The sequence below is a fragment of the Epargyreus clarus genome, unplaced genomic scaffold (assembly GCF_041222505.1).
Source record: "Epargyreus clarus isolate Ecla_fem2 unplaced genomic scaffold, WU_Ecla_fem_2.2 ptg000035l, whole genome shotgun sequence".
NCBI lineage: Eukaryota > Metazoa > Arthropoda > Insecta > Lepidoptera > Hesperiidae > Epargyreus > Epargyreus clarus.
Window position 1 is genome coordinate 10,094,570 of NW_027332240.1, and position 25,024 is coordinate 10,119,593.

Below are 25,024 nucleotides of genomic sequence, written 5' to 3' on the forward strand. Positions count from 1 at the left end.
AGGGAGTAAATAAAATGAGAAAAAATATGAAATATTTTTTTATTTACAAAAGGTACAAAAATGGCCTATTAAATTAATCATTAATTCTAAAATGTTACCTTAGAACTTATTTTAATGGAGATCTTTAAAACGCGTTAGTTTTGCAACTCCAAAGTTACATAATATTGACCACTTAAATCGATCATTTCTTGCTAGTAGCACGTCGTTTATACCTAGAGCTTTGAATGACTCAGAATTTTAATAATCAACTAGGAATAATTGTAACCATGATCGCACTAGCGGCGAGGAGAGCCGCGTGAATACAGTGGCTGAGCTGACGAGGCATGACTTTGGCGTCCAACCAGACGTGATGCCCCAGAGCCCATCCTTCGCCAAAACTGGTGCTCCAGGATCGGGCTGTCAAAAGTGGTAAAATTAGTCATAAATAAAACATCTACATTTTTCTTTTTTATCATCGGTCTCTTATCATTATTTATTCATCAAACGTAATTATTTAAATCTCGATTAACAAATCTTATTTGTACTGAGACGTAACTGAAAATTATATCCTATAGAATGGTACCCTGTGTAACTCCAGCCAAAAACTCGAAAAATTACTTTAAAATTTAAACTTACCATACAAGGTGTGTGATGGGAGATAATAGGTTCCAAGCACAAGCTAGAATGTTCTAGAGTAACGTTGTTCAATTCCATGATACTGCGGCACGTGTCCCAGGGAATTAACTTCTGTGTCGAAACCCTCATACTGTTCTGTTTAACTCGTTCCTTTGCTGATTGAGGAAGCACTTGACCTCTCACCTAAAAAAGTACAGATTTTTTTGGTGGTAGGTATCTAAATGTCAAAGATGGTAAAACCCTTTGTGGTTCGATTCCTGCGGCACCACCGCCATACCTGTTTCTGCCTTTTTAAGAGTAGTGTTAAGCGCTGCTATGTTCTGGTTTGAAGGGTGTGGTAATGGAGACGTAATTTTCCGAGGACTTCCAACCAACTCAGAGGTAGCGGCGCATGTGTATATGCACTATGTAAGCTTGAACTCTTCAATGCGGATTATAAGTCACAAATTCGCATTTTATCGCTATTATACAAATTTTGAAATATTTTAAAACTTTGGCCAAACGAGATGAACTGAAAATTACTTAAGTACTCATAATAATTTATATTGCCAATGTTACTTGTATTACTTACAATCAGTCGCGGCCAATACGTTGCTAGGAACTTGGCGCTGACGACTTTTCCTCCGACATTCGAGATGGTGATGGGAGCCACAAATTCGTTATATATAACGGGCATCGCTAGTCTTAACAGTGCGACGTCATAAGCAGGCTTATTTTGAGCGTATGAAGGATGAATTTCCACCATTTTAATCGGTATGAGGACTCCACCTCTTTTGCAATTAACGGATCCCACTCGCGCTCTGAATAACTTGATTGTTTCCCGGACACTGAAAGAGATTGGCGTTATTACTTACTTTTACTTGCCTTTTGTAGGATAAGTTATCCTTACTTACGTTTCTTTGTATAGTATGTTACTTTCTTTATTTTGAAAATTAATTAGTATTTTCCTAAATACTAGAAATGAGAAACGCTCTCTGAGCCATCACCATGTAATTTATTTTAAATACCTTTAAGGTTGATCTTTTTAAATCTGCCCCAGATATCACAAAAGTCAATATTAGTTAGTAAGTTCCCGTTTTCTATTTCCCTTACAACAGTAGTAATTATTATAAAAACAACAAACGACTGCTTAAAAACAATTAAGTGAGAAGGTTATTAAGCTGATGTCAGTTGTTCCTATAATTTACTTTAACATGAATCCAACTACACCACATGTGCTAAAATTCGTCAAACCTTTCGTCTGTAGGGTGTACCAGAGAATAAAACACACATACATTTCGCAGTCAAATAAAACTATAAGTTAGTAACATGACTTACTTAAAAAATTCGCTAGCAGAAGTCAGTACCCAATGTTTATCCACCAGGGCACCAGAAGTATAGTGAGATGACTTCTTCTGAATAGACACTGAGAAAGGATAGTTCACGTGGTTCTTTTTGCTCACGGTTTGGTTCACCTCTTTTGATATACTGTTTTCTCTGTCCGTACACTCCTTTGACGTTGAATTATTAACTGTGACTGTAAATGAAGTAATGGTACCATCAAAAAGAGCAGCGTTTTTTACCACTCAAAGCAGGATGCAGTTAAACTACTAAAACATACAAAATCCTATCTATTTCTACTGTTTCATATGTCAAAGCACGTATAGCTAACACTATAAATATTTAATATTAATGGAAAACTTATGACATTATATTTTTTGTAATATATCTATAGCCTTTTTTTGCGTTCACGAGGGCAAACCTTCAAAGGCACCCGACACCGTGGGAGCGACGCCGAGTTATGTGGGTTTTTCATTTTTACCGCACTAAATCCCCCAGTGGCCCTCAGCGCTTGATGAAGGGTCTACCAAACAGATTACTGTCTGAGTACCTTATCACTTAAATTAATTGCATTATGTTTACCTTTGTTAATATGTAGAGTATCGTTTTCCATCTCCGACACATCCTCAGAATCGATACGGTTTTCCCTAGAACTTACGTTATAAGCCTCATAACTTTCTGAATTTAAAGAGGAATTATCTTGAGCATCATATTCTGCGGACCCATCTTCATTGTATTCAGAATTAATTCCTCTAAAACATCCAGTAATTACCAATACAAACATTTTAAACGTAGTAAATTTCATAGTTAGATTTGTTTTAGTATAAGCACTTAAGATACAACAAATAAAGTAGTATCTATGTATGTCTCGACTCTTTCAGTAAGCGAACTTCGATTTACTTTTCCATTGTTTGTCAGAGGTTTTGTGAAGATTGTAATGTGATCATAACGAAACAGGTGTTAAATACTACTGTAGACGCAAAAAGAAAGCGTGTTTCAAAAAAGATGACTCTGTAGGAACAATTGGTGCAGATTAAGCCCATCTGTGGTTACAATGTAATCATTTTTTTATCATTTTGCAATACTATTGAGAATCTGGCCACTATTCGTACCTTGACGACATGGACTATAGGAGGCATAATATATATTTGGTGAGTAATTAACTGAATTAAGTACATTTCCTTCGATAGGAAGTAAATTTTTAAACATGATCATCAATTCGTATTTTTATCTAGTATTTGGATCGAATGATTTTCCAAACCGATAGCTCACTTAAACATTATCTATTTCATCATCAGCCCTCTGTTGACCCACTGTGGAACCTTGCCCAGGTTCTATGATCCTTTGATAAGGATTTGGGCCATATTTTAACACGCTGGCAAAGTGCGCATCAACACTTAAGACATCATTGAGAAGTTATTTAAAAACTCACAGGCATCTTGTGTTATTTACTTACTTACGTAACTATACCTATTACCACGCATATTTTATGTCAAGCAAGGTAAATCATGTTTAAGATGTTGCTATTTAAGGGGAAAGAATTAATATCATGTACATTGTACATGTACCCATTTCCCATGGGAAAAACAAGTAACAGTATGTCAAGTACTATGTGAACTTGTAAATGTAAAGGCAACTAAGTAAACTATGTTTCGACTATTACATCATTGTTTTCTTAAACACACCTTGCAACAAAGCTGTTTTCTTTCGTTAACCAAACTAGAGATGAGATTGTAAACTCGGTGTGTGCAATTGAAATGAAATTAGTTATTGTGTGTAATGTATAGATGAAAGCATGATGGATTTTCTATACAACTTAGTCAATTTCTTAGTTATACTTAATCTTTATTTTAATCTTAGGTTTATAGCTGAAAGTGGTAAGTGGTTACTTTTTAAATACTCCGTTAGACTGATTGATTTCTAAGGGCTGAATATCTCCCGCAAGTTAAAGTTAAAAACGTTGACTGGCATACATTGTCAATGATTTATAATGTACCTAAACCCTCCACTTAAATCTTACATCTAGTAAGATTGAATTTCCAAGAACATTGGCTCCCAATCTCTTACCCAAGGATCAATAATACTTAATATGGTACCATAGATTAGTAAAGATACTTCGCCGCCTTGAAATTGAATGAAGCCACAAACGGCTCATTATAGTAAGTTATTTTTTTGAATTCTTGACAAATAAAAACATTTTTAGAGAAAAATTACGAATAAATAACCAATACTGCGTAATTTACAATTACAATGTACAATTTACATAATTAATAAATAATTATTTCAAATATTTTAGGGACATTTTAGCACGGAGACGTGGCATAACTTTTTAACGCAACTATTTCAATTCTCAAAACTGGGTACATTTTCTTGTTAGGAGTGAGTAATCTTTACTAATCTATGTATGGTACGTGCAATTATATAAATTATGATACTAACCAAATTATACTACTAAATATTTCCTCATAAAAAAAGGAATGTCTGCTCAATGATCAATAATTGACTCTTCTGTGACTATGCAAAAATTAATTGAACTTTTGAAGATTGTAAAAAGGACACTTTAAATTCCCTTGAAAGAGGCGAACCAGTGAAAACATTTTTTATTTTGTTTTTATTAGCGTCAACAACAGCTCACACGGATTTAGAATGTGAATTCCCGCCAAAAATGGAAGAAGATCTTACACACGTCAGAAGAAAAAGATTGACTACTGAAACAGGACTAGTCTGCTTAGAAGACTATCCATATACAGTATCTGTCAGGTATGCCAAAATATAATACCTATACCTACCTATGATCCTTTGTATCATATCCCTATAATCTATATGATCTGTGTGGCATTACATATCAAAAAGCTACAATAATTTGAAATAACTATGGTTTTCGACGAATGAATGACTAGATATTTATTGGTTGTATTAATTTTCCTAAGGTTTGTTTACTTTACAAAATATTGTACATTTTGTACAATGCATAGATATATCCCCCAGGTTACACGGAAAGCACTGGTGTGGTGGCGCTATAGTTGGGAAACTCTGGGTATTGAGCGCAGCGCAATGCTTTGACTAGTAAGTTTAGTAAGTTATAAATTCTAGACTTCTCAAATTCGCGTCTACTCATAACCAACCAAACAGATTTGTAGTCCTATCTGCCAAAACACAGATGCCTTGCTACCTTGGAAGACGTATGTTGTACTTCAGCAATTCGTAACTATTTACGAAGAGATAAAATTTAAATAGTAGACACTTTTTTCTTCAACTATCGCCTTATTTCTAAAACTGCATTATCTTATAATCCTCCTTCTAGAAAGATCTTTTTTTCAATAAACTGTATCTTTTGGCATTGTAAAATCCCTTTAAACCAATATTCTGGATCCACCATTGTTAGCCTGAAATAGGTGTGGCAATAGATCTTGAAAATAATCTATTAATCGCTATTTAAATGTGACTAACGCCTTTATATCGAATTGTTTACAAGTCATGTAAATTTTATTGCTTACAGTAGAATCAACGGAGCTCGCCCGTTAATCGACACTTAAAGTCTAAAATATTAAAATACCTATGTTACAGCGTATCAAACGAAGAAGTATCAATACGCATGGGGTCAGTGTTCAGAGATTTTGGTGGTAGGATCCTATCTGTGGTGGATATCGAGAGGCATCCTGACTACAGGATGGACCAGTACTATCCTGAACATAACCTTGCTATGGTCAAGGTAAGTAATTACTTGTTGAAAAACTTCGTTAGCATAATTCAGAATGCGTGTAGCCAGATCTCTTAACAAGTAGCGGAAAGTCGACACATATCCAAAAAATAAGTACCTCTAAATTTCCAAATAATATCTTCAAAGAGGACTTATCATCGGACCAGAACGCTTCTCGTTCTCCTTCTCGTTCTGAGTAAATGACAGGAGCAAGAACACAATAGGTTAAAGACAATGATGTATATCTGTTAGTTGGCCCACTCGAAAATAATATCCTACTAAGTTATAAACTTCTTCGAAAATGAATGAAAAATTGACTATCATAACATTACCTTTCAACTCGATGTCGACGTAGTGAAATCTCTTTAATTTCTCTTAAATTTTAGGTAAACATGCAAATAGCAATCACCGCTCGGACACAGATCGTAGCGCTCGCATTCCCTGACTCCGACCTGCCGCTGAAGTTTGGAGAAGTCATTGTGACCGGATATGGCTCGGTAGTAAGTTATCTTATCCTACAGCTAACGTTTTAGATGTCCTCTCACAAGTGGATGAGGTCTGAAGCTTGAAGTATAATGTTGCTTCTATATTGGCAAAGGGAGTTTTGAAAATTGGTTAGAATGGGGGATTAGTTCAGAAGAAATGGGGAGGGACCACCACACCTATGTCTAGCGAGTTTTTATGCCAATTAACATACATATATGGCGACCACTGTCCCTAAAAATAGGAACAGCTGTGATCACCTTCAGGTAAAACTCCTGGAGGAGCTAGTTGCAGAAGTACATTGCGGCAGCAACCACTTACTATCAGGTAGACAGCATGCTTGTTTGCAACTTCGTCAGGTGTTTTCCAACTGAAGTCTCCGAAAAGGTTTAATGACAACTAATCTTACTAATTTCTGACACTAAATATACTCTTTCCACAGAATTTTACCTGCAAGTCTTTAAGACTGAAGGCAACACTGATGTTGTCGATAATTTGGTGTCTTAACTGTTTCAACGTTTCCAGGTCACAGGCCAAATTCGCGAAGGTGAGAACCAGGAGCTGAGGCGCATGATCGTGCAAGAGGTGGCGCGAGCTGAGTGCAGGCTGCTGTACGGCAACGATTACCACCTACAGCACGACCATATGTGTTTGAAGAGTGTGCTGAAAGGCGTAGCTTTGTGCGCTGTTAGTATACTCCTACAATATAAACTTTTATAAGTCATTGTTTCGACTGTGGTCATGTTTGCCTGCTCACAGCAGTGTGTAATCTAATTCGTGCTCCTTGCAAATATTTAGGTGTAATTTAAGGTATGACCTTTATTATTGTTTTCGTTTTTGCATTACCCTATTTTTACATTAATGGAAACTATGTTATGTTAGATGGCAACTGCCTTAGTAACCTGCCTGCCTAATTGAAGTTGATTATGGATCTCGTTGTATTCCTGAGAAGAACTAATATGAAACTCTTGGAAAAAGTATAGGTTCCTTTATCGTTATCTCACTAAAATATACTTAATAATGCTTAAAGGTAAAAAAGGTACAAATAGAGTGCCAGAGTCGTAGCATTTTTGAAAAATACATTTGCGTTTATGTTTTGAAACTTGTTCGATGTACTTAATTATTAATAAATTCGTATCTCTACAGGGCGATACAGGCGATCCAGCTGTCCACTTCAGTGGCCTTAATCGAGCAGGCACCTTGTTTGGGATAGCGCTGTTTTCTGGCACTGAGGAATGCGCTTACAAGTCTAAACCGGGTGTATTTGCTAAGGTTTTTCTGTTAATAATATTATTTAGACTTAAAATCGGCTTTTAGAAGTTTCGTAAATTTTACACAAAAGTAACACTGAATTTAATATTCAGTGAAGATTTTGATTTTACTAACGTGAACTTTATAAATTTACTTATTATTTCGATGTCCATTTGTTATTATAAGTTTTGCTAAGAAAATAATTTTAATGTGTTTTAATTTTATTCCCAGGTGTCTTACAGTCGATCATGGATAGATAAAGTAATGAACGAGACATCGGTTCCTGCTGAAAGCGCGGATAGCAGTGATAATGCAATTCCAATTGATAATGAAATATATTGATAAAGAATCTAAGTCGAAAAACTTGTGATTTATTTTATTTAATCCTTTCCTTAACAATTATAAGCTATTACATGCTATGTTCATAGCAAAGAGTATAGCAATCTTCTACGATATACCTATTACCTATTTGTAGATATATTTTTTCTAGTAAATAACCTAGCTAAAAGTGTATCGCTCTCAGAATAAATATTTAATTACTCTGAGGTACCAGTAATATATTAATAAACATAAACATTATAATGAAAGTATTTAAACTTTGTAGACTAGCCATTACAAATTAGGTATCTGAACGGATATTGATCTGATTCTGACATCGTTATTATTATTATCAATCTGTCAGTCAAGCAACTGTCATGGTGTCATGTCATGTCAGTCAGTCAGACGTCACTTTAGGTTGTCATTTTTAATAATTTTTAGGGGTTATGTTTGGATAAGGAAAAATTTCGTTTTGGACAAAATTTCATAGTTTCCTATTATAAATGTAGACGAAAATCTAACAATCCTGTGTTTTTTATTTATGTAATTTACACATTTTACTACGGACTGCGCGATTTAGTTTGCAATGTCGGTCTATTTTGAGCGAATATATAGGCCGAATTGTGGCCAAAGGTTAAGGTTTTGGAATGAGTTAGTACATTCGTAGGCGTCCCGCCGTCTTCGCCAGCTAGGTATGGACGAGCTCAAGAAAGCAGGGGAGAAACTCGAGGCTCTCCACGTAAGTAAGCGCTGCTAACTTATGCTATCCTGGTACTCTGATCAACAAATCTAAAATTTTTAGTTTTTACAATTTTCAAATAAACTTACAAAACTACAGCGAAATGTATGTTTTGTTTTTATGTGCATGTTTGTGTTTATGTGTTTTTTATGTTATTGTACTATTTCTGTGATGACCATGAGACTTATATAACTTATATAACAGTCATTACTGTAATTAGTGTGACAATGTTATTACTTTTACTTCTTTACGCGTGAAGTCATTAATAATTTACTTTAAAAGGTATACTATAATATAATTAGGCTATTTTGCTGCCTATTTTCTTTTATAAAAATCATAGATTATAAATTAAACAGTAGATGTAGGTTATTTATAATTAGAGCATAATATGTATTAAAGTAATTGTTTAAATTCCATAATTCTCAGCTAAAATTGCCTAGTGTATGCCAAAGTGTAAGAGTGCATCTGTGCCAAATATTTCTTATGTAAATGTTGTATTGAAATCATACTCTATTTTAGATATAAGCTACTTACTATGATTAGGGCTGACTCTAAAATGGATACAGATTAATTATGATTTTTTTTTATCAAAATTCTTACTGTTTTTTCTTTGTGTGTTTTTAATCCCTTGTGAACCATTATGTTAAGTCACTAATACTTGGCCATATATTAGAAAATTAATGCTTATTTTATTGCCACAAGAAATAGTTTGTACTATATATAGTTGTTTGTGTCGTAATTCTATAGTTGGTTTCTCATCAAGGCATACATAGATCTATTGAAATATCTTAAATCTAATTGTGTTTTTTCGTGTAGTAATTCTTAATAAAAGTAAAAAAATAAAGTTTACTGCATAGTTCATCCCCAGTGTATAAAACAAAGGAGCAATGTGTTAATGAAAAATCTATATCTATATCATATAACAAAGCACTAAGCATACAAAAGTTGCTGTTTCGTAAGATGAACAACATGATACATTTCTGTGCCAACCTCAATGTTCAATCAACCATGTATTATTTATTACGATGAATGTCGTTACAGTTATTGCTTAAATAGAATGTCACATATACAAAAGACTCTTGAACTTACATGTGTATTCATGGGTTACACACACATAAAATTTGATATTACAACATTCACAAAATCTACTATATTGTTCAGTCATCCATAAACATATTATATGTTTAAATGTTCCACACGTCATAGCCCGTCTTTTTTCATTTGAAATCCTTATCTAACAAGCAAATACTTACGACAAACTCATCGAATAACTTGCCGAAAATGACAAATATATAAACGCTTTTCACAAATACAGAAGAGTATAAATCGACAATGCGCCGAGAACTTACCTCAAGCTGTGTATCGAAATTATTTGAGTTATTTACCATATTCACCACATACATGCACAAATTACATGTCTGTGTTATTTATATACTTATATTCGCACCTATTTGTCTGTACTTGGCATGTTTCTAAATATTATGAAAATTATAAACGTCTTCTTTTTCTGTAGTGTTTATTGTTTTAGTATGTTGTTTGCATATAACGTTTTTGTTTCTTATTAAATTAAAAACTCTGTATTAAAATATTCCACTCCGGAAAATACATTTTGCATATTGTAATTATTCTTTTTAAATGGTACAGCACTTTATAATTTGAAGTTTACGTTGATGGTCACTCTTGTTTTCTAATTTCTAGGAAGCAGCCAGGGTAGCAGCCGACACAGGGAGGACCAGGTTCCAGGATGTGTACAATCAGACATCGGAGGCTATTTTTAGGGTGAGTATAATGATGTCCATTTGATATTTTGAGGAAATAAAGGAACTTACAGACCATCTGAACACATTCAGTGATTTTTTTACTTTCTTCCTGTGATCAATGCTAAAAGTGCTATTAGTAATAAATTGAAGATTGTACATATTGTATTCTTTTGTATTAAATAATTCATGATATAATTATTTCCGACAGGAAAGCTCCACTATATTAATATGTCTTTATCTTTCATGCTAGAGTTTTTGTTAGTTTTTTAATTTTTGTAATAATGTACCAAAATTTTAGGTCTAAAGTAAAGTATGTCTTTGAAGAATGAACATTTCAACATGATCTAAATAAAGGGATTGTAAATTGCCCTAAGGAGTAATTCATTTTACGCCCTAGCCGGCAAATTCGGCCAACGCCCGTGGCGGCCAGTTCAATCTACACCCTGGTGGTAAATTTTGCTTTGGGGGCGACAAATTTGGCGTGCAGGGTGGCAAATTTGGCATGTGCCCCGAGCAACAACCCCACTTTACGCCAGCATACTACGGTCGCTTGCAGATTCGAACCGCAATCCAGGAGTTGTGGCAACACGAGCTGATAGCGGAGAGTCGCGCACGCATAGCCGCCTTCGCTCACAACACCGTGCAGAGAGTCCGCGAGGGGGCGCCGCCGCTGTCCCCCGTGCTGCTGTATGAGGAGCTGGTCGAGCTGTTCAAGGATAGAGGTGAGTTATGAGTCTATCTATCGCTTCTAGATCCGAACCGCGATCCAGGAGTTGTGGCAACACGAGCTGATAGCGGAGAGCCTCGCGCGTATAGCCGCCTTCGCTCACAACACCGTGCAGAGAGTCCGCGAGGGGGCGCCGCCGCTGTCCCCCGTGCTGCTGTATGAGGAGCTGGTCGAGCTGTTCAAAGATAGAGGTGGGTTGTGTGTCTATCGGTTATAATTATAAAACAAGATGGTCTGATAGATTTTAATATTTTAATAAATTATTGATATTAAAAAATATGATTAGAGTCTTGCAAGATGCTGAGGAGCTTTATTATAATATGTATGCAGTCAAAGTAAAACGTAAAACTCGCAATATCATTGTTCGCTCTCTGCCATGAATAGTTATTTTTGCCCATTTTGATGCTATCTTAGCACATGGCACAGTCAAAACTTAAAAAACAATAAATATGTGCACTGGATAACAATGAAAATATTAAACAAAAAATATAATCCAGAAATTATTTGTGAATTTGAGAGTGAGAGTTTAGCTGCAAACAGTTGTAGGATGTGAGCGGGGCATGAGGTGGTACGAGGGGGGAGACCACATCTCACCGGTTCGTCTAGTTCGCTTGATCGGCGTGTACACAATTTGGGTGGGGGAAATGGGGGAAAAATACCTAAATCCTTTTATTTATTTATTTATTAAACACATAAAATTTAATTAATTACATTTGTATCCCCAGTGTGGCGTCGCAGCGTGTTCATATTCGCGTGCGGGGCGGCTGTGGGCGGCAGCGCGGGTGTACTGGTGGGCTTGCGGCTAGCGGCGCGAGGCCCCACGGGACCCCACGCGAGGGCTCTCCACGCGCAGCCCGACCAGGCTGTTATACTCGTTGAGGATGCTGTGTCGCCGGGTAAGTGATCGTAACTACTGGTGGCCCTAGCAAAAAATTTTAGGTGGTGCGACAGCTCATGATGGCGCTCCCTAGGTCCTGGGGGGTTACTACCATCTCTTAAAACAATATTATTTTAATCATACATTGAAATTTCGTACCACGACCTCGTTAAAGTAAGATTGTTTTAATAATATTAGAATAAGCAGTTTTGTATTATGTCAGTCGAAATTATTCATTTTTTTTGCAGGAAATTTAACGTTTTAGGCAAAATATGACAATTTTAGTTGCTTTTATACAGTGGATAACCGAAAAATGAATAAGGGTTTAAGTTTCTTCAAGACGGAACACAATCAAGACCGTAGTGCGAAAGAGATGACATGATAAGGAAAAGACAACTTACTCATTGTTTTATATCACTCGACAGAAATAAAACAATATTGTTTTTATCAATTAGTGTAATTACTACTTATTTATTTAATTATTTATATTAATAGACTTTGTAATACTATAGATAACGCTGATGCCTCACCAACGCAGTAATAATAAAAATGTAAAACTATTATTTGAATAAAACTGTTTCGTTTAGGCGCGGGTTCAGGCGAGGTTCTGGTCCGCGTGCAAGCGTTCAGCGTGTGCGCGGCGGACCGCAGCGTGCTGCGCGGGCGAGCCTCGGCGCTACGCTCGCTGATCACACGCACGCCCGTCACCGTGGGACGCGGGTTCGCTGGTGAGTTGTTGTTGGTGGTGTAGCGGGTTCAGGCGAGGTCCTGGTCTGTATACAAGCGTTCAGCGTGTGCGCGGCGGACCGCAGCGTGCTGCGCGGGCGAGCCTCGGCGCTACGCTCGCTGATCACACGCACGCCCGTCACCGTGGGACGCGGGTTCGCTGGTGAGTTGTTGTTGGTGGTGTAGCGGGTTCAGGCGAGGTCCTGGTCTGTATACAAGCGTTCAGCGTGTGCGCGGCGGACCGCAGCGTGCTGCGCGGGCGAGCCTCGGCGCTACGCTCGCTGATCACACGCACGCCCGTCACCGTGGGACGCGGGTTCGCTGGTGAGTTGTTGTTGGTGGTGTAGCGGGTTCAGGCGAGGTCCTGGTCTGTATACAAGCGTTCAGCGTGTGCGCGGCGGACCGCAGCGTGCTGCGCGGGCGAGCCTCGGTGCTACGCTCGCTGATCACACGCACGCCCGTCACCGTGGGACGCGGGTTCGCTGGTGAGTTGTTGTTGGTGGTGTAGCGGGTTCAGGCGAGGTCCTGGTCTGTATACAAGCGTTCAGCGTGTGCGCGGCGGACCGCAGCGTGCTGCGCGGGCGAGCCTCGGCGCTACGCTCGCTGATCACACGCACGCCCGTCACCGTGGGACGCGGGTTCGCTGGTGAGTTGTTGTTGGTGGTGTAGCGGGTTCAGGCGAGGTCCTGGTCTGTATACAAGCGTTCAGCGTGTGCGCGGCGGACCGCAGCGTGCTGCGCGGGCGAGCCTCGGCGCTACGCTCGCTGATCACACGCACGCCCGTCACCGTGGGACGCGGGTTCGCTGGTGAGTTGTTGTTGGTGGTGTAGCGGGTTCAGGCGAGGTCCTGGTCTGTATACAAGCGTTCAGCGTGTGCGCGGCGGACCGCAGCGTGCTGCGCGGGCGAGCCTCGGCGCTACGCTCGCTGATCACACGCACGCCCGTCACCGTGGGACGCGGGTTCGCTGGTGAGTTGTTGTTGGTGGTGTAGCGGGTTCAGGCGAGGTCCTGGTCTGTATACAAGCGTTCAGCGTGTGCGCGGCGGACCGCAGCGTGCTGCGCGGGCGAGCCTCGGCGCTACGCTCGCTGATCACACGCACGCCCGTCACCGTGGGACGCGGGTTCGCTGGTGAGTTGTTGTTGGTGGTGTAGCGGGTTCAGGCGAGGTCCTGGTCTGTATACAAGCGTTCAGCGTGTGCGCGGCGGACCGCAGCGTGCTGCGCGGGCGAGCCTCGGCGCTACGCTCGCTGATCACACGCACGCCCGTCACCGTGGGACGCGGGTTCGCTGGTGAGTTGTTGTTGGTGGTGTAGCGGGTTCAGGCGAGGTCCTGGTCTGTATACAAGCGTTCAGCGTGTGCGCGGCGGACCGCAGCGTGCTGCGCGGGCGAGCCTCGGCGCTACGCTCGCTGATCACACGCACGCCCGTCACCGTGGGACGCGGGTTCGCTGGTGAGTTGTTGTTGGTGGTGTAGCGGGTTCAGGCGAGGTCCTGGTCTGTATACAAGCGTTCAGCGTGTGCGCGGCGGACCGCAGCGTGCTGCGCGGGCGAGCCTCGGCGCTACGCTCGCTGATCACACGCACGCCCGTCACCGTGGGACGCGGGTTCGCTGGTGAGTTGTTGTTGGTGGTGTAGCGGGTTCAGGCGAGGTCCTGGTCTGTATACAAGCGTTCAGCGTGTGCGCGGCGGACCGCAGCGTGCTGCGCGGGCGAGCCTCGGCGCTACGCTCGCTGATCACACGCACGCCCGTCACCGTGGGACGCGGGTTCGCTGGTGAGTTGTTGTTGGTGGTGTAGCGGGTTCAGGCGAGGTCCTGGTCTGTATACAAGCGTTCAGCGTGTGCGCGGCGGACCGCAGCGTGCTGCGCGGGCGAGCCTCGGCGCTACGCTCGCTGATCACACGCACGCCCGTCACCGTGGGACGCGGGTTCGCTGGTGAGTTGTTGTTGGTGGTGTAGCGGGTTCAGGCGAGGTCCTGGTCTGTATACAAGCGTTCAGCGTGTGCGCGGCGGACCGCAGCGTGCTGCGCGGGCGAGCCTCGGCGCTACGCTCGCTGATCACACGCACGCCCGTCACCGTGGGACGCGGGTTCGCTGGTGAGTTGTTGTTGGTGGTGTAGCGGGTTCAGGCGAGGTCCTGGTCTGTATACAAGCGTTCAGCGTGTGCGCGGCGGACCGCAGCGTGCTGCGCGGGCGAGCCTCGGCGCTACGCTCGCTGATCACACGCACGCCCGTCACCGTGGGACGCGGGTTCGCTGGTGAGTTGTTGTTGGTGGTGTAGCGGGTTCAGGCGAGGTCCTGGTCTGTATACAAGCGTTCAGCGTGTGCGCGGCGGACCGCAGCGTGCTGCGCGGGCGAGCCTCGGCGCTACGCTCGCTGATCACACGCACGCCCGTCACCGTGGGACGCGGGTTCGCTGGTGAGTTGTTGTTGGTGGTGTAGCGGGTTCAGGCGAGGTCCTGGTCTGTATACAAGCGTTCAGCGTGTGCGCGGCGGACCGCAGCGTGCTGCGCGGGCGAGCCTCGGCGCTACGCTCGCTGATCACACGCACGCCCGTCACCGTGGGACGCGGGTTCGCTGGTGAGTTGTTGTTGGTGGTGTAGCGGGTTCAGGCGAGGTCCTGGTCTGTATACAAGCGTTCAGCGTGTGCGCGGCGGACCGCAGCGTGCTGCGCGGGCGAGCCTCGGCGCTACGCTCGCTGATCACACGCACGCCCGTCACCGTGGGACGCGGGTTCGCTGGTGAGTTGTTGTTGGTGGTGTAGCGGGTTCAGGCGAGGTCCTGGTCTGTATACAAGCGTTCAGCGTGTGCGCGGCGGACCGCAGCGTGCTGCGCGGGCGAGCCTCGGCGCTACGCTCGCTGATCACACGCACGCCCGTCACCGTGGGACGCGGGTTCGCTGGTGAGTTGTTGTTGGTGGTGTAGCGGGTTCAGGCGAGGTCCTGGTCTGTATACAAGCGTTCAGCGTGTGCGCGGCGGACCGCAGCGTGCTGCGCGGGCGAGCCTCGGCGCTACGCTCGCTGATCACACGCACGCCCGTCACCGTGGGACGCGGGTTCGCTGGTGAGTTGTTGTTGGTGGTGTAGCGGGTTCAGGCGAGGTCCTGGTCTGTATACAAGCGTTCAGCGTGTGCGCGGCGGACCGCAGCGTGCTGCGCGGGCGAGCCTCGGCGCTACGCTCGCTGATCACACGCACGCCCGTCACCGTGGGACGCGGGTTCGCTGGTGAGTTGTTGTTGGTGGTGTAGCGGGTTCAGGCGAGGTCCTGGTCTGTATACAAGCGTTCAGCGTGTGCGCGGCGGACCGCAGCGTGCTGCGCGGGCGAGCCTCGGCGCTACGCTCGCTGATCACACGCACGCCCGTCACCGTGGGACGCGGGTTCGCTGGTGAGTTGTTGTTGGTGGTGTAGCGGGTTCAGGCGAGGTCCTGGTCTGTATACAAGCGTTCAGCGTGTGCGCGGCGGACCGCAGCGTGCTGCGCGGGCGAGCCTCGGCGCTACGCTCGCTGATCACACGCACGCCCGTCACCGTGGGACGCGGGTTCGCTGGTGAGTTGTTGTTGGTGGTGTAGCGGGTTCAGGCGAGGTCCTGGTCTGTATACAAGCGTTCAGCGTGTGCGCGGCGGACCGCAGCGTGCTGCGCGGGCGAGCCTCGGCGCTACGCTCGCTGATCACACGCACGCCCGTCACCGTGGGACGCGGGTTCGCTGGTGAGTTGTTGTTGGTGGTGTAGCGGGTTCAGGCGAGGTCCTGGTCTGTATACAAGCGTTCAGCGTGTGCGCGGCGGACCGCAGCGTGCTGCGCGGGCGAGCCTCGGCGCTACGCTCGCTGATCACACGCACGCCCGTCACCGTGGGACGCGGGTTCGCTGGTGAGTTGTTGTTGGTGGTGTAGCGGGTTCAGGCGAGGTCCTGGTCTGTATACAAGCGTTCAGCGTGTGCGCGGCGGACCGCAGCGTGCTGCGCGGGCGAGCCTCGGCGCTACGCTCGCTGATCACACGCACGCCCGTCACCGTGGGACGCGGGTTCGCTGGTGAGTTGTTGTTGGTGGTGTAGCGGGTTCAGGCGAGGTCCTGGTCTGTATACAAGCGTTCAGCGTGTGCGCGGCGGACCGCAGCGTGCTGCGCGGGCGAGCCTCGGCGCTACGCTCGCTGATCACACGCACGCCCGTCACCGTGGGACGCGGGTTCGCTGGTGAGTTGTTGTTGGTGGTGTAGCGGGTTCAGGCGAGGTCCTGGTCTGTATACAAGCGTTCAGCGTGTGCGCGGCGCACCGCAGCGTGCTGCGCGGGCGAGCCTCGGCGCTACGCTCGCTGATCACACGCACGCCCGTCACCGTGGGACGCGGGTTCGCTGGTGAGTTGTTGTTGGTGGTGTAGCGGGTTCAGGCGAGGTCCTGGTCTGTATACAAGCGTTCAGCGTGTGCGCGGCGGACCGCAGCGTGCTGCGCGGGCGAGCCTCGGCGCTACGCTCGCTGATCACACGCACGCCCGTCACCGTGGGACGCGGGTTCGCTGGTGAGTTGTTGTTGGTGGTGTAGCGGGTTCAGGCGAGGTCCTGGTCTGTATACAAGCGTTCAGCGTGTGCGCGGCGGACCGCAGCGTGCTGCGCGGGCGAGCCTCGGCGCTACGCTCGCTGATCACACGCACGCCCGTCACCGTGGGACGCGGGTTCGCTGGTGAGTTGTTGTTGGTGGTGTAGCGGGTTCAGGCGAGGTCCTGGTCTGTATACAAGCGTTCAGCGTGTGCGCGGCGGACCGCAGCGTGCTGCGCGGGCGAGCCTCGGCGCTACGCTCGCTGATCACACGCACGCCCGTCACCGTGGGACGCGGGTTCGCTGGTGAGTTGTTGTTGGTGGTGTAGCGGGTTCAGGCGAGGTCCTGGTCTGTATACAAGCGTTCAGCGTGTGCGCGGCGGACCGCAGCGTGCTGCGCGGGCGAGCCTCGGCGCTACGCTCGCTGATCACACGCACGCCCGTCACCGTGGGACGCGGGTTCGCTGGTGAGTTGTTGTTGGTGGTGTAGCGGGTTCAGGCGAGGTCCTGGTCTGTATACAAGCGTTCAGCGTGTGCGCGGCGGACCGCAGCGTGCTGCGCGGGCGAGCCTCGGCGCTACGCTCGCTGATCACACGCACGCCCGTCACCGTGGGACGCGGGTTCGCTGGTGAGTTGTTGTTGGTGGTGTAGCGGGTTCAGGCGAGGTCCTGGTCTGTATACAAGCGTTCAGCGTGTGCGCGGCGCACCGCAGCGTGCTGCGCGGGCGAGCCTCGGCGCTACGCTCGCTGATCACACGCACGCCCGTCACCGTGGGACGCGGGTTCGCTGGTGAGTTGTTGTTGGTGGTGTAGCGGGTTCAGGCGAGGTCCTGGTCTGTATACAAGCGTTCAGCGTGTGCGCGGCGGACCGCAGCGTGCTGCGCGGGCGAGCCTCGGCGCTACGCTCGCTGATCACACGCACGCCCGTCACCGTGGGACGCGGGTTCGCTGGTGAGTTGTTGTTGGTGGTGTAGCGGGTGTGCGGTCCAGACGTTGAACATAAGGCCTAAGGCAGAAATACGTTTAATGACGGATCGAAATGTTGTAATTTTCAGGTGTGGTCCTGGACGTGGGTCCCGGGGTGACGGAGCTGGAGCTGGGCGACGAGGTGTGGGGCTGCCTCAGCGAGTGGAGCGGCGGCGCTGCGGGGGAACTGCTCGCTCTCAGGAGGTAAAAGAAAGAAAGAAAGAAAAAGAAAGGGAAAAGAAACAAGATATTCGGGGGAGGAAGCGAGTATCGATTTGGTTATGGTTAAAATAAAAAAAATACAGCCTGTGTCATTCTGCAATATAGACGAATCTAATTATATCTTACAATATGTTAAAACTCATCAAGTAATTTAAGCTATACAGCGTGCCAAATGAGAAACACACTCCGTATTATTCCATCATCGGATAGCGTCGCTTATTTATAAGGATAAAATTCTGGGAAGTAATAACATAATTATAATATAACAAATAAAAGGAAAAAGCTTATTTTGCAAAAAATACATATCTTTTCATACATTTATACTATTCTTTAACTAACTAATTCTTCGTAGTTTTGACCATTACTTACAGTTTAGTATTAGAAACACAAACTTGACAACTAAATTCCCGTCGTTTTTAAGACTATTTTAATAGAAATAGCAAACTGATCACTAATAAGGTGTTATTAAAGGTCCGTTCGTTGAAATCCTTTTATAGATTAAAATAAATAAATAAATATGCACCGTGTATATCGTGTTGCAGTTCCCGCGTGTCGAAGCGGCCCGCCCGCCTGGCGGCGGACACGGCGGCGGCGCTGCCGTGGGGCGGCGCGGTGGCGCTGGCCGCACTCGATCGCCTGCAACTGTCGCCCGACACCTGCAAGGGGAAACGGTGAGATCCAACTCTAGCTGCGCCGCCACCCCTGAGGACTAAGCTGGACCGCCTCGGCAGAGTATGTCTCCCTTTAAACCAGAACAGCAGCGCTTAACATTGCTGTTATGAGGCAGAAATAGGTGTGGCGGTGGTTCCGCCCGAGTCGAACCACAAGGGAGTCTACCTTCAAAAGTAATAAAATAAGGAAGTAAAGCGAAAAATAATTGGAGAAGTGCAAGTCAAACTCCGAACGAGGGTTCCGTGCTCACAAATTTTCATTTGCTTTTTTATTTTTAATATTTTTTATAGCAGCATAACAACCTTTAAAGTTGCATTGTGACAATTTCAATTGTCTAACTATAATGGTTCGATAGAAAAATTAAAAAAAAAACCTATAAATTGTGGTTTCTTGTATGTTATCCTGTTTACTTTCAAGAATACTATAGCTAAAAAAAGAATAAACTTGTAAGTCACAATTTGTGCCTATGAAGCATGTGGAAAGTCATACTATATTTTTAATCTCAATAATTGTAATATATATTTATTTATTTTATTTCCAGCGTGGCGGTAATAGGTGCGGAGAGCGGTGAGGGTTGTGCTTTAGTTCAATTGTTGAGCTCCTGGGGCGCTCGCATCACAGCAGCGGCTCCGCGGAACGCTTCGCGGACTCTTCGAGACCTCGGTAAGACCTGATTATAATAATATTGTTGTATATATATACTATTGTCTGAACAGAACTTGCATACCTCAAATAGGCGTGTGAGGAAGAAACTACCTGAGTAGTTATATTTCTTAAGCATATTTAATAAAAAATAACTAAAAAGAAAGCATGTTTCAATATGTATACAAAAGGATTTACGCCGTTAAAAATATTACATTAAAAATATATTAGATCTCGGTGTTGTAAAAAGAGTCTTATTATTTTTTCCAAAACCACCATTACAATTGAGTTTGAGGTTGAGATTGACAATTAATCATACAATTTATTATGGCGACGTGATTTATTTCTATATTCAGAGCGTATACAACATTTTAAGACGATTTTACGAAAATGCAGATAGGTCAAAAATTATTAAAATGCAGTTAGGCCACTCTGGTTCTAGCAGCTTCGATTATAACCTAACCTTTTTTTAACTTATTTATACTAAGCCTAATCTTTCTCCATCTCACAGGTGCACAAGAGTTCATATTCATGGAGGGCTCCAACGACCACGTGTCTCCGTCCTGGCTGACCGTGGAGCAGCATGGCGCTCGTACAGGCCTGTGGGATGCGGCACTGTGTTGCCCAGCCGCTGGGGCTCCCGTCACCCCACTGCCCAGCCCCAGCACTATACTCAAGTGGGTATTTCATTATTAGTATTCACTTCCATTACCACCAGCACCCATACATTTGATGGTAGAACCCTTTGTGGTTCGACTCCGGCGGCACCACCGCCACACCTGCTTCTGCCTTATAACAGCAGTGTTAGGCGCTGCTGTGTTCCGTTTTGTAGGGTGTGGTAAGGGAGACATACTTTTCCGAGGTGTTCCAGCTTAGTCCTTAGGGGTAGCGGCGCATCTGTGGCCGACCTCAGGTAGGATTATCTAATCCTATCTGGGGTTGATCACAGATGTCCATGGGCGGCAGTAGCCACTTAACATCAGGTAAACTGCATGCGCGTCTGCTACTCCTATATTATAAAAAAAAAAACATAACGGTATAGAGGCGATATATTCAAATTATAACTGGTCGGGTTTCCTGTCAGGTCGATGATGATAGCTTTGTAAAAATGTTATTTCATAGACAACACAACATTTTAGTCCTCAGAGCTAGCAATGCATTTGTGGTTGACGTTAGGTAGGACTTTAATCTTATCTGGGGTGGATTGCAGCTATCCCTATCAGTAGCCACTTACCATCAAGTGGACTGCATGCTGGTTTGCTATTTCTATATTATAAAAATACACATTTTATATAAAATACTCTGTACCTCCTAAGGTATATTATTAAGTAGCTATATAATATATAATACTTCTTAACAACTCTCTTATAAACTGACCATCTCGCCTCCTAGTAAATAATCAAGCCATTTATGGCTCTTTGGAAAGAGGAAATTTCACTTATAGGCTAGGTGATCATGCTAGAGCAGCGGACGTGCTTTTTATCTGATATTAATTCGCAGGGCGACGGCATCTCGTAGCGCCCTACTGGACCTGCGGCCCCGCGCCCTGCTCACTGATCGCATGGTGCAACCCTTCTGGCTACTCTTCTGCGCTACTTTCTATAGCTGGAGGCTGTTGAGGGTTAGTTTACTTTTGTGATAAAATTGAAAATTATCTTATTCTTCGTTAAGAGTTCGTGGTTTAACCACGAGACACTACCATTATATCTATTTCAGCTTTATATCAGCAGTGCTAAACGCTACTGTATACCGGTTTGAAGGGTGTAGTAATGGAGATATTCTTGTTAGACGCATTCCATCTTAGTTAGCAACGCATCTACTGACATCAGACACGATTAAAATCCTGGGTTCTAATCCAATCTCGGGTTGATTATGGGTGTCCATGAACAGCAGTAGCTAGTTCTTACTCGTACTGAGTATTATTATTTGATACTTCTATTTTTAAAAAAGTCCTATTTTTACTCTTTTCTATTTTTTTTTTTATATTTTATCATTGCTTTCATAATTTCATTATTTCTTATTATCTTTCTACCTCTACAATACTGGTTTAAGGATCAGACTTGATCTCTAATCCATTCTATTCTAATAAGCGATATATAAGAATATATTATTGTCTAAGTGAAGGAATATTATTTATGTGCAGTGGGTAGTCGGTTGCGGCAGTCACACTGATTGGCTGGAGGACCCGCACCTGCTTGCTGGAGGCCTGGCTGAGCTGAGAAGCCTCGTGGAAACTGGACAAATTGCTCCTGTTTTGGATAAGGTACTGAAAATATTTTTAACAACACTCAATTTGTTAATGTTTTCTATCAGGCCTTTAATGCCTAGCAAAGTAATAACCTTATGTTAATGTAACAGACACATAACTTCGACCACTGACTAATACTACTTATACTAGGAGTTAATACTACTACTAACACCAATCACTTTTATTATTATTATTTTTTTAGTATAGTTGTACCGCCGCCTTTTTTGCACATCCCTAAGGTTGACTGGGAGAAAATGCTATTTAGCATTAAGTCCGTCTTTTGCACCACACTGTTTTTAACATGGTCAATAAAGAGTAAATAAAAAAATACATATCACACAGTATCGTAATTTTTTTTAGCTAACTTACATATAATACGATCATCTTAATCCTCGGGAGTGACAAAGCATATGATTAGCTTTAGGTGGAACCTGTTATATATGAAGTGGGTCACAAATGTCCATGGACGGCAGTAGCCACTTACCATTTGGTGACAGCAAGCTTCTTTGCTACCCCTAACTTATAAAAAAATACCTTTTTTTTGTTTACGAGGGGGAAACCTTCAAAAGGTACCCTATGCCGTGGGAGCGACACGGGGTTATATGGGACTTACTGCACTAAAACCCCCCCGGTGGCCATCCTCGGCGCTGCGTAGAGGACTCCGGGATCTCCAGGGAACGCAACCGGAGTCCTCTAAGCGCGTTGCCCCATCAGGGTACTCCCAGCCTGGGATTCGAACCTCGAATCTCCTGGCGTGTATATAATATTTAGAAATGATTATCGTGTTGCTAATTTAATTAATTAATATTATCTACTTTAATCATTAATTGAGGTGCACTAATAAATTGGGTTACCCGTGATATTAGTTTTAAGCCTATGTATGCCATATATTAAATAAATAAATTAATATTTATATGTTTATGTATTTCTCCAGGTGTACCTCCCACAGGACTTCGAAGCGGCATTAGCTCACGCGTGCAGCGAGGACGCGGTGGGCACCACTGTCATTAGATTTCCTTAAACACGCGAACACACATTATAACTACATAGAAATAGTAAGCAGATTCCGAAAATTTTGCTCAACGCTCGCCATATACCCGGGCGAGTTCTGGTTTTAGTATTTGTATGCCTTTTATTTAGTTTTTGAAAAAGTTTCTTATGACGTCATTCTGTAAAGATTGGAATCGAAAATGACTTATTTTGTATAGGTTTCTCGCTCACACATTATAAGTAACCAACGGAAAGTAAAAAGAAATGCTGGTATTTGCTGACGACCTTAAATGATTGATGATATATGATAGATGGTTTTCCTGTGGATATTGTAAAGACTAAGGTATTTAATCCAGGAGATGCCAATAGCGTGTTCTTCATATTCCGTGATAAGAAGCACGCAATCAAACGTGATGACTAATAAAGCAATCAAGCATGATGAATAATGATGATAACTAATTTCCCTCTTTCTTATGGAAATGGGTAATAACTTAAAGTAAATTACCAAGGATTGTTAGAATAAAAACATAAGAAGAATAACTTTTTATCGTGAACGTCGGGCTAAGGAATTTAATTGAGAAGATGCCAATATTCTTACTAAATGGCGTGGTAACAAACACGCAATCAATCATGATGACTAATAACGCAATCATATGATGAATAGTGATGATAATAAATTTCCTCCTGTCTAGGCGGAATGGGCGATAATTTTCAGTGAAATACAAAGGATTGTTAGAAAAAAATATACGAGACAGTAATTCTTTGGCGTACTATGATTACTAGAAATTTTGAACAAAAACGAATATAGAACGACACCTTAAGAAAAGGTGAAAGGGTGGAATTATTATAAAATTATTTATTTATTTATATTAATATATTTTTCCTTTAATATTCCAAAGCGTGTGTTTTTAACTTTTTTGATTTAATTTTAATTATATGTTAACAAAAATTGTTTTATTTTTCTAAATTTTAATGAAATTACCTGTGTTCCTGTATAAGAGGGTTCCGTGTTCGATCCCCGGTCGGGTACACATCTAATGATGAATTTAGATGTTAATTCTGAGTTTGGATGCTATATTCAATCATATTTGTGTGTCCATAGTAATCACAGGTGTATAGAAAAATTGTATTTTTTAGATTTATTTTTAATAGTCAATTCTTTTTTCTTGTGTTAAAATTTAAATAGAAAAGATAGGCCAGTATAAAAGTGTACTTATTATTATTAATTATGGGCTCGATAATAATAATTATTAATATTTTATATACAATCTCATTATAAAATATAAATTTTGTAATCAATGTACATTTCTTAAAATCCTATTTATGTATCAATTTATAAAAATAGTATGTTTTCTATCATTTTTATTTTACAATTTTTTTGAAATTGATATCTCATTTTTTAAATTATATTCATAGGATACTATCACAAAATAAATGTACTTCCGATTTTCATAATTTTAAAATATAGGTAATTAAAAATTGGTAATTCGATAAAATTGTATCCTTATATGTAATAAAAACTTTTTTAGTTATTTAGTATCAGAAAAGACAACATGAATTGTAAAGAGCGTATTATTTATTGTAAAAAATTATAATATAATAGCAATATACTGGTTTACTGTGGAATTTAAATTTCGGGGTCTTATTTATATTTTGGAATTTAAATTCAAGTCAGGATTTATAAATTATCACTTACAATAATGAAGGAAAATAATTATAGATTTTGGACCATCCGCATTTGATCAGGGTGGTAGGCTATGATTAAACTGTTCATTTTAAGATGAAATACATGTGCCCAGCAGTGGGACGATAAGCGATTGATGGAAATCAAACAGTATTTATGTAAATGTATTTACATAACATTTTAGTCACAAATCTTATATTTTTGAAAGATATCACAATATCATATTCCAAATAGATTCGTTTTATTATTTTTAATTTAATAATCTACTAGCGCTTCCCATGGTGTTTTGTCTATGGAGAAGTAATGGCGAAAGAACCATAATACAATTACATTAAATTAATATGTCCTATACAATTTATCGAATCGAAACGACTCATTTTAATTGTATGTAAATTAATTATATTTCGACTACTCGTAACAAAGCTTAAGTTAAATTATTAATGGAACGACTATGTGCATATCAACTCACATATTATGTAACATGCATCACATTTTTCCTTTTAGCTGCCCTTACTATGAAATTTTGTAATAATTGAGCTAATATGTATTTGAATTATGG

The 25,024-nt window shown here is 42.7% G+C and overlaps 3 protein-coding genes across 4 annotated transcripts; 2 read left to right on the plus strand and 1 right to left on the minus strand.

The window, feature by feature from the left end:
- Positions 1-23: 23 nt before the first annotated feature.
- On the minus strand, positions 24-6,012 carry LOC140756645 (trypsin). The gene is made up of 6 exons (XM_073092192.1): positions 5,754-6,012; positions 2,518-2,687; positions 1,933-2,131; positions 1,187-1,442; positions 616-798; positions 24-396 (listed from the first exon to the last, which is right to left on the minus strand). The coding sequence occupies exons 2-6, from the start codon at positions 2,546-2,548 to the stop codon at positions 238-240; spliced, it is 828 nt and encodes a 275-aa protein (XP_072948293.1). The 5' UTR covers positions 2,549-2,687; positions 5,754-6,012; the 3' UTR covers positions 24-237.
- On the plus strand, positions 3,645-7,732 carry LOC140756644 (trypsin-7). Of its 2 annotated transcripts, none has more exons than XM_073092191.1 (8): positions 3,645-3,812; positions 4,554-4,695; positions 4,924-5,001; positions 5,503-5,647; positions 6,022-6,132; positions 6,644-6,805; positions 7,265-7,390; positions 7,601-7,732. In XM_073092191.1, exons 1-8 carry the CDS (start codon positions 3,731-3,733, stop codon positions 7,709-7,711), a joined length of 957 nt encoding a protein of 318 aa, XP_072948292.1. In that variant the 5' UTR covers positions 3,645-3,730; the 3' UTR covers positions 7,712-7,732. The 2 variants fall into 2 exon arrangements, with proteins under 2 accessions (XP_072948292.1, XP_072948291.1); XM_073092190.1 differs by having other exon boundaries at positions 3,648-3,812; positions 6,022-6,135.
- Positions 7,733-8,089: 357 nt separating this feature from the next.
- On the plus strand, positions 8,090-23,196 carry LOC140756488 (reticulon-4-interacting protein 1, mitochondrial). The gene is made up of 12 exons (XM_073092001.1): positions 8,090-8,426; positions 10,125-10,205; positions 10,743-10,908; positions 11,639-11,809; positions 12,378-12,518; positions 18,097-18,211; positions 18,772-18,900; positions 19,443-19,564; positions 20,055-20,220; positions 21,044-21,164; positions 21,687-21,806; positions 22,726-23,196. Exons 1-12 carry the CDS (start codon positions 8,382-8,384, stop codon positions 22,810-22,812), a joined length of 1,464 nt encoding a protein of 487 aa, XP_072948102.1. The 5' UTR covers positions 8,090-8,381; the 3' UTR covers positions 22,813-23,196.
- Positions 23,197-25,024: the final 1,828 nt, after the last annotated feature.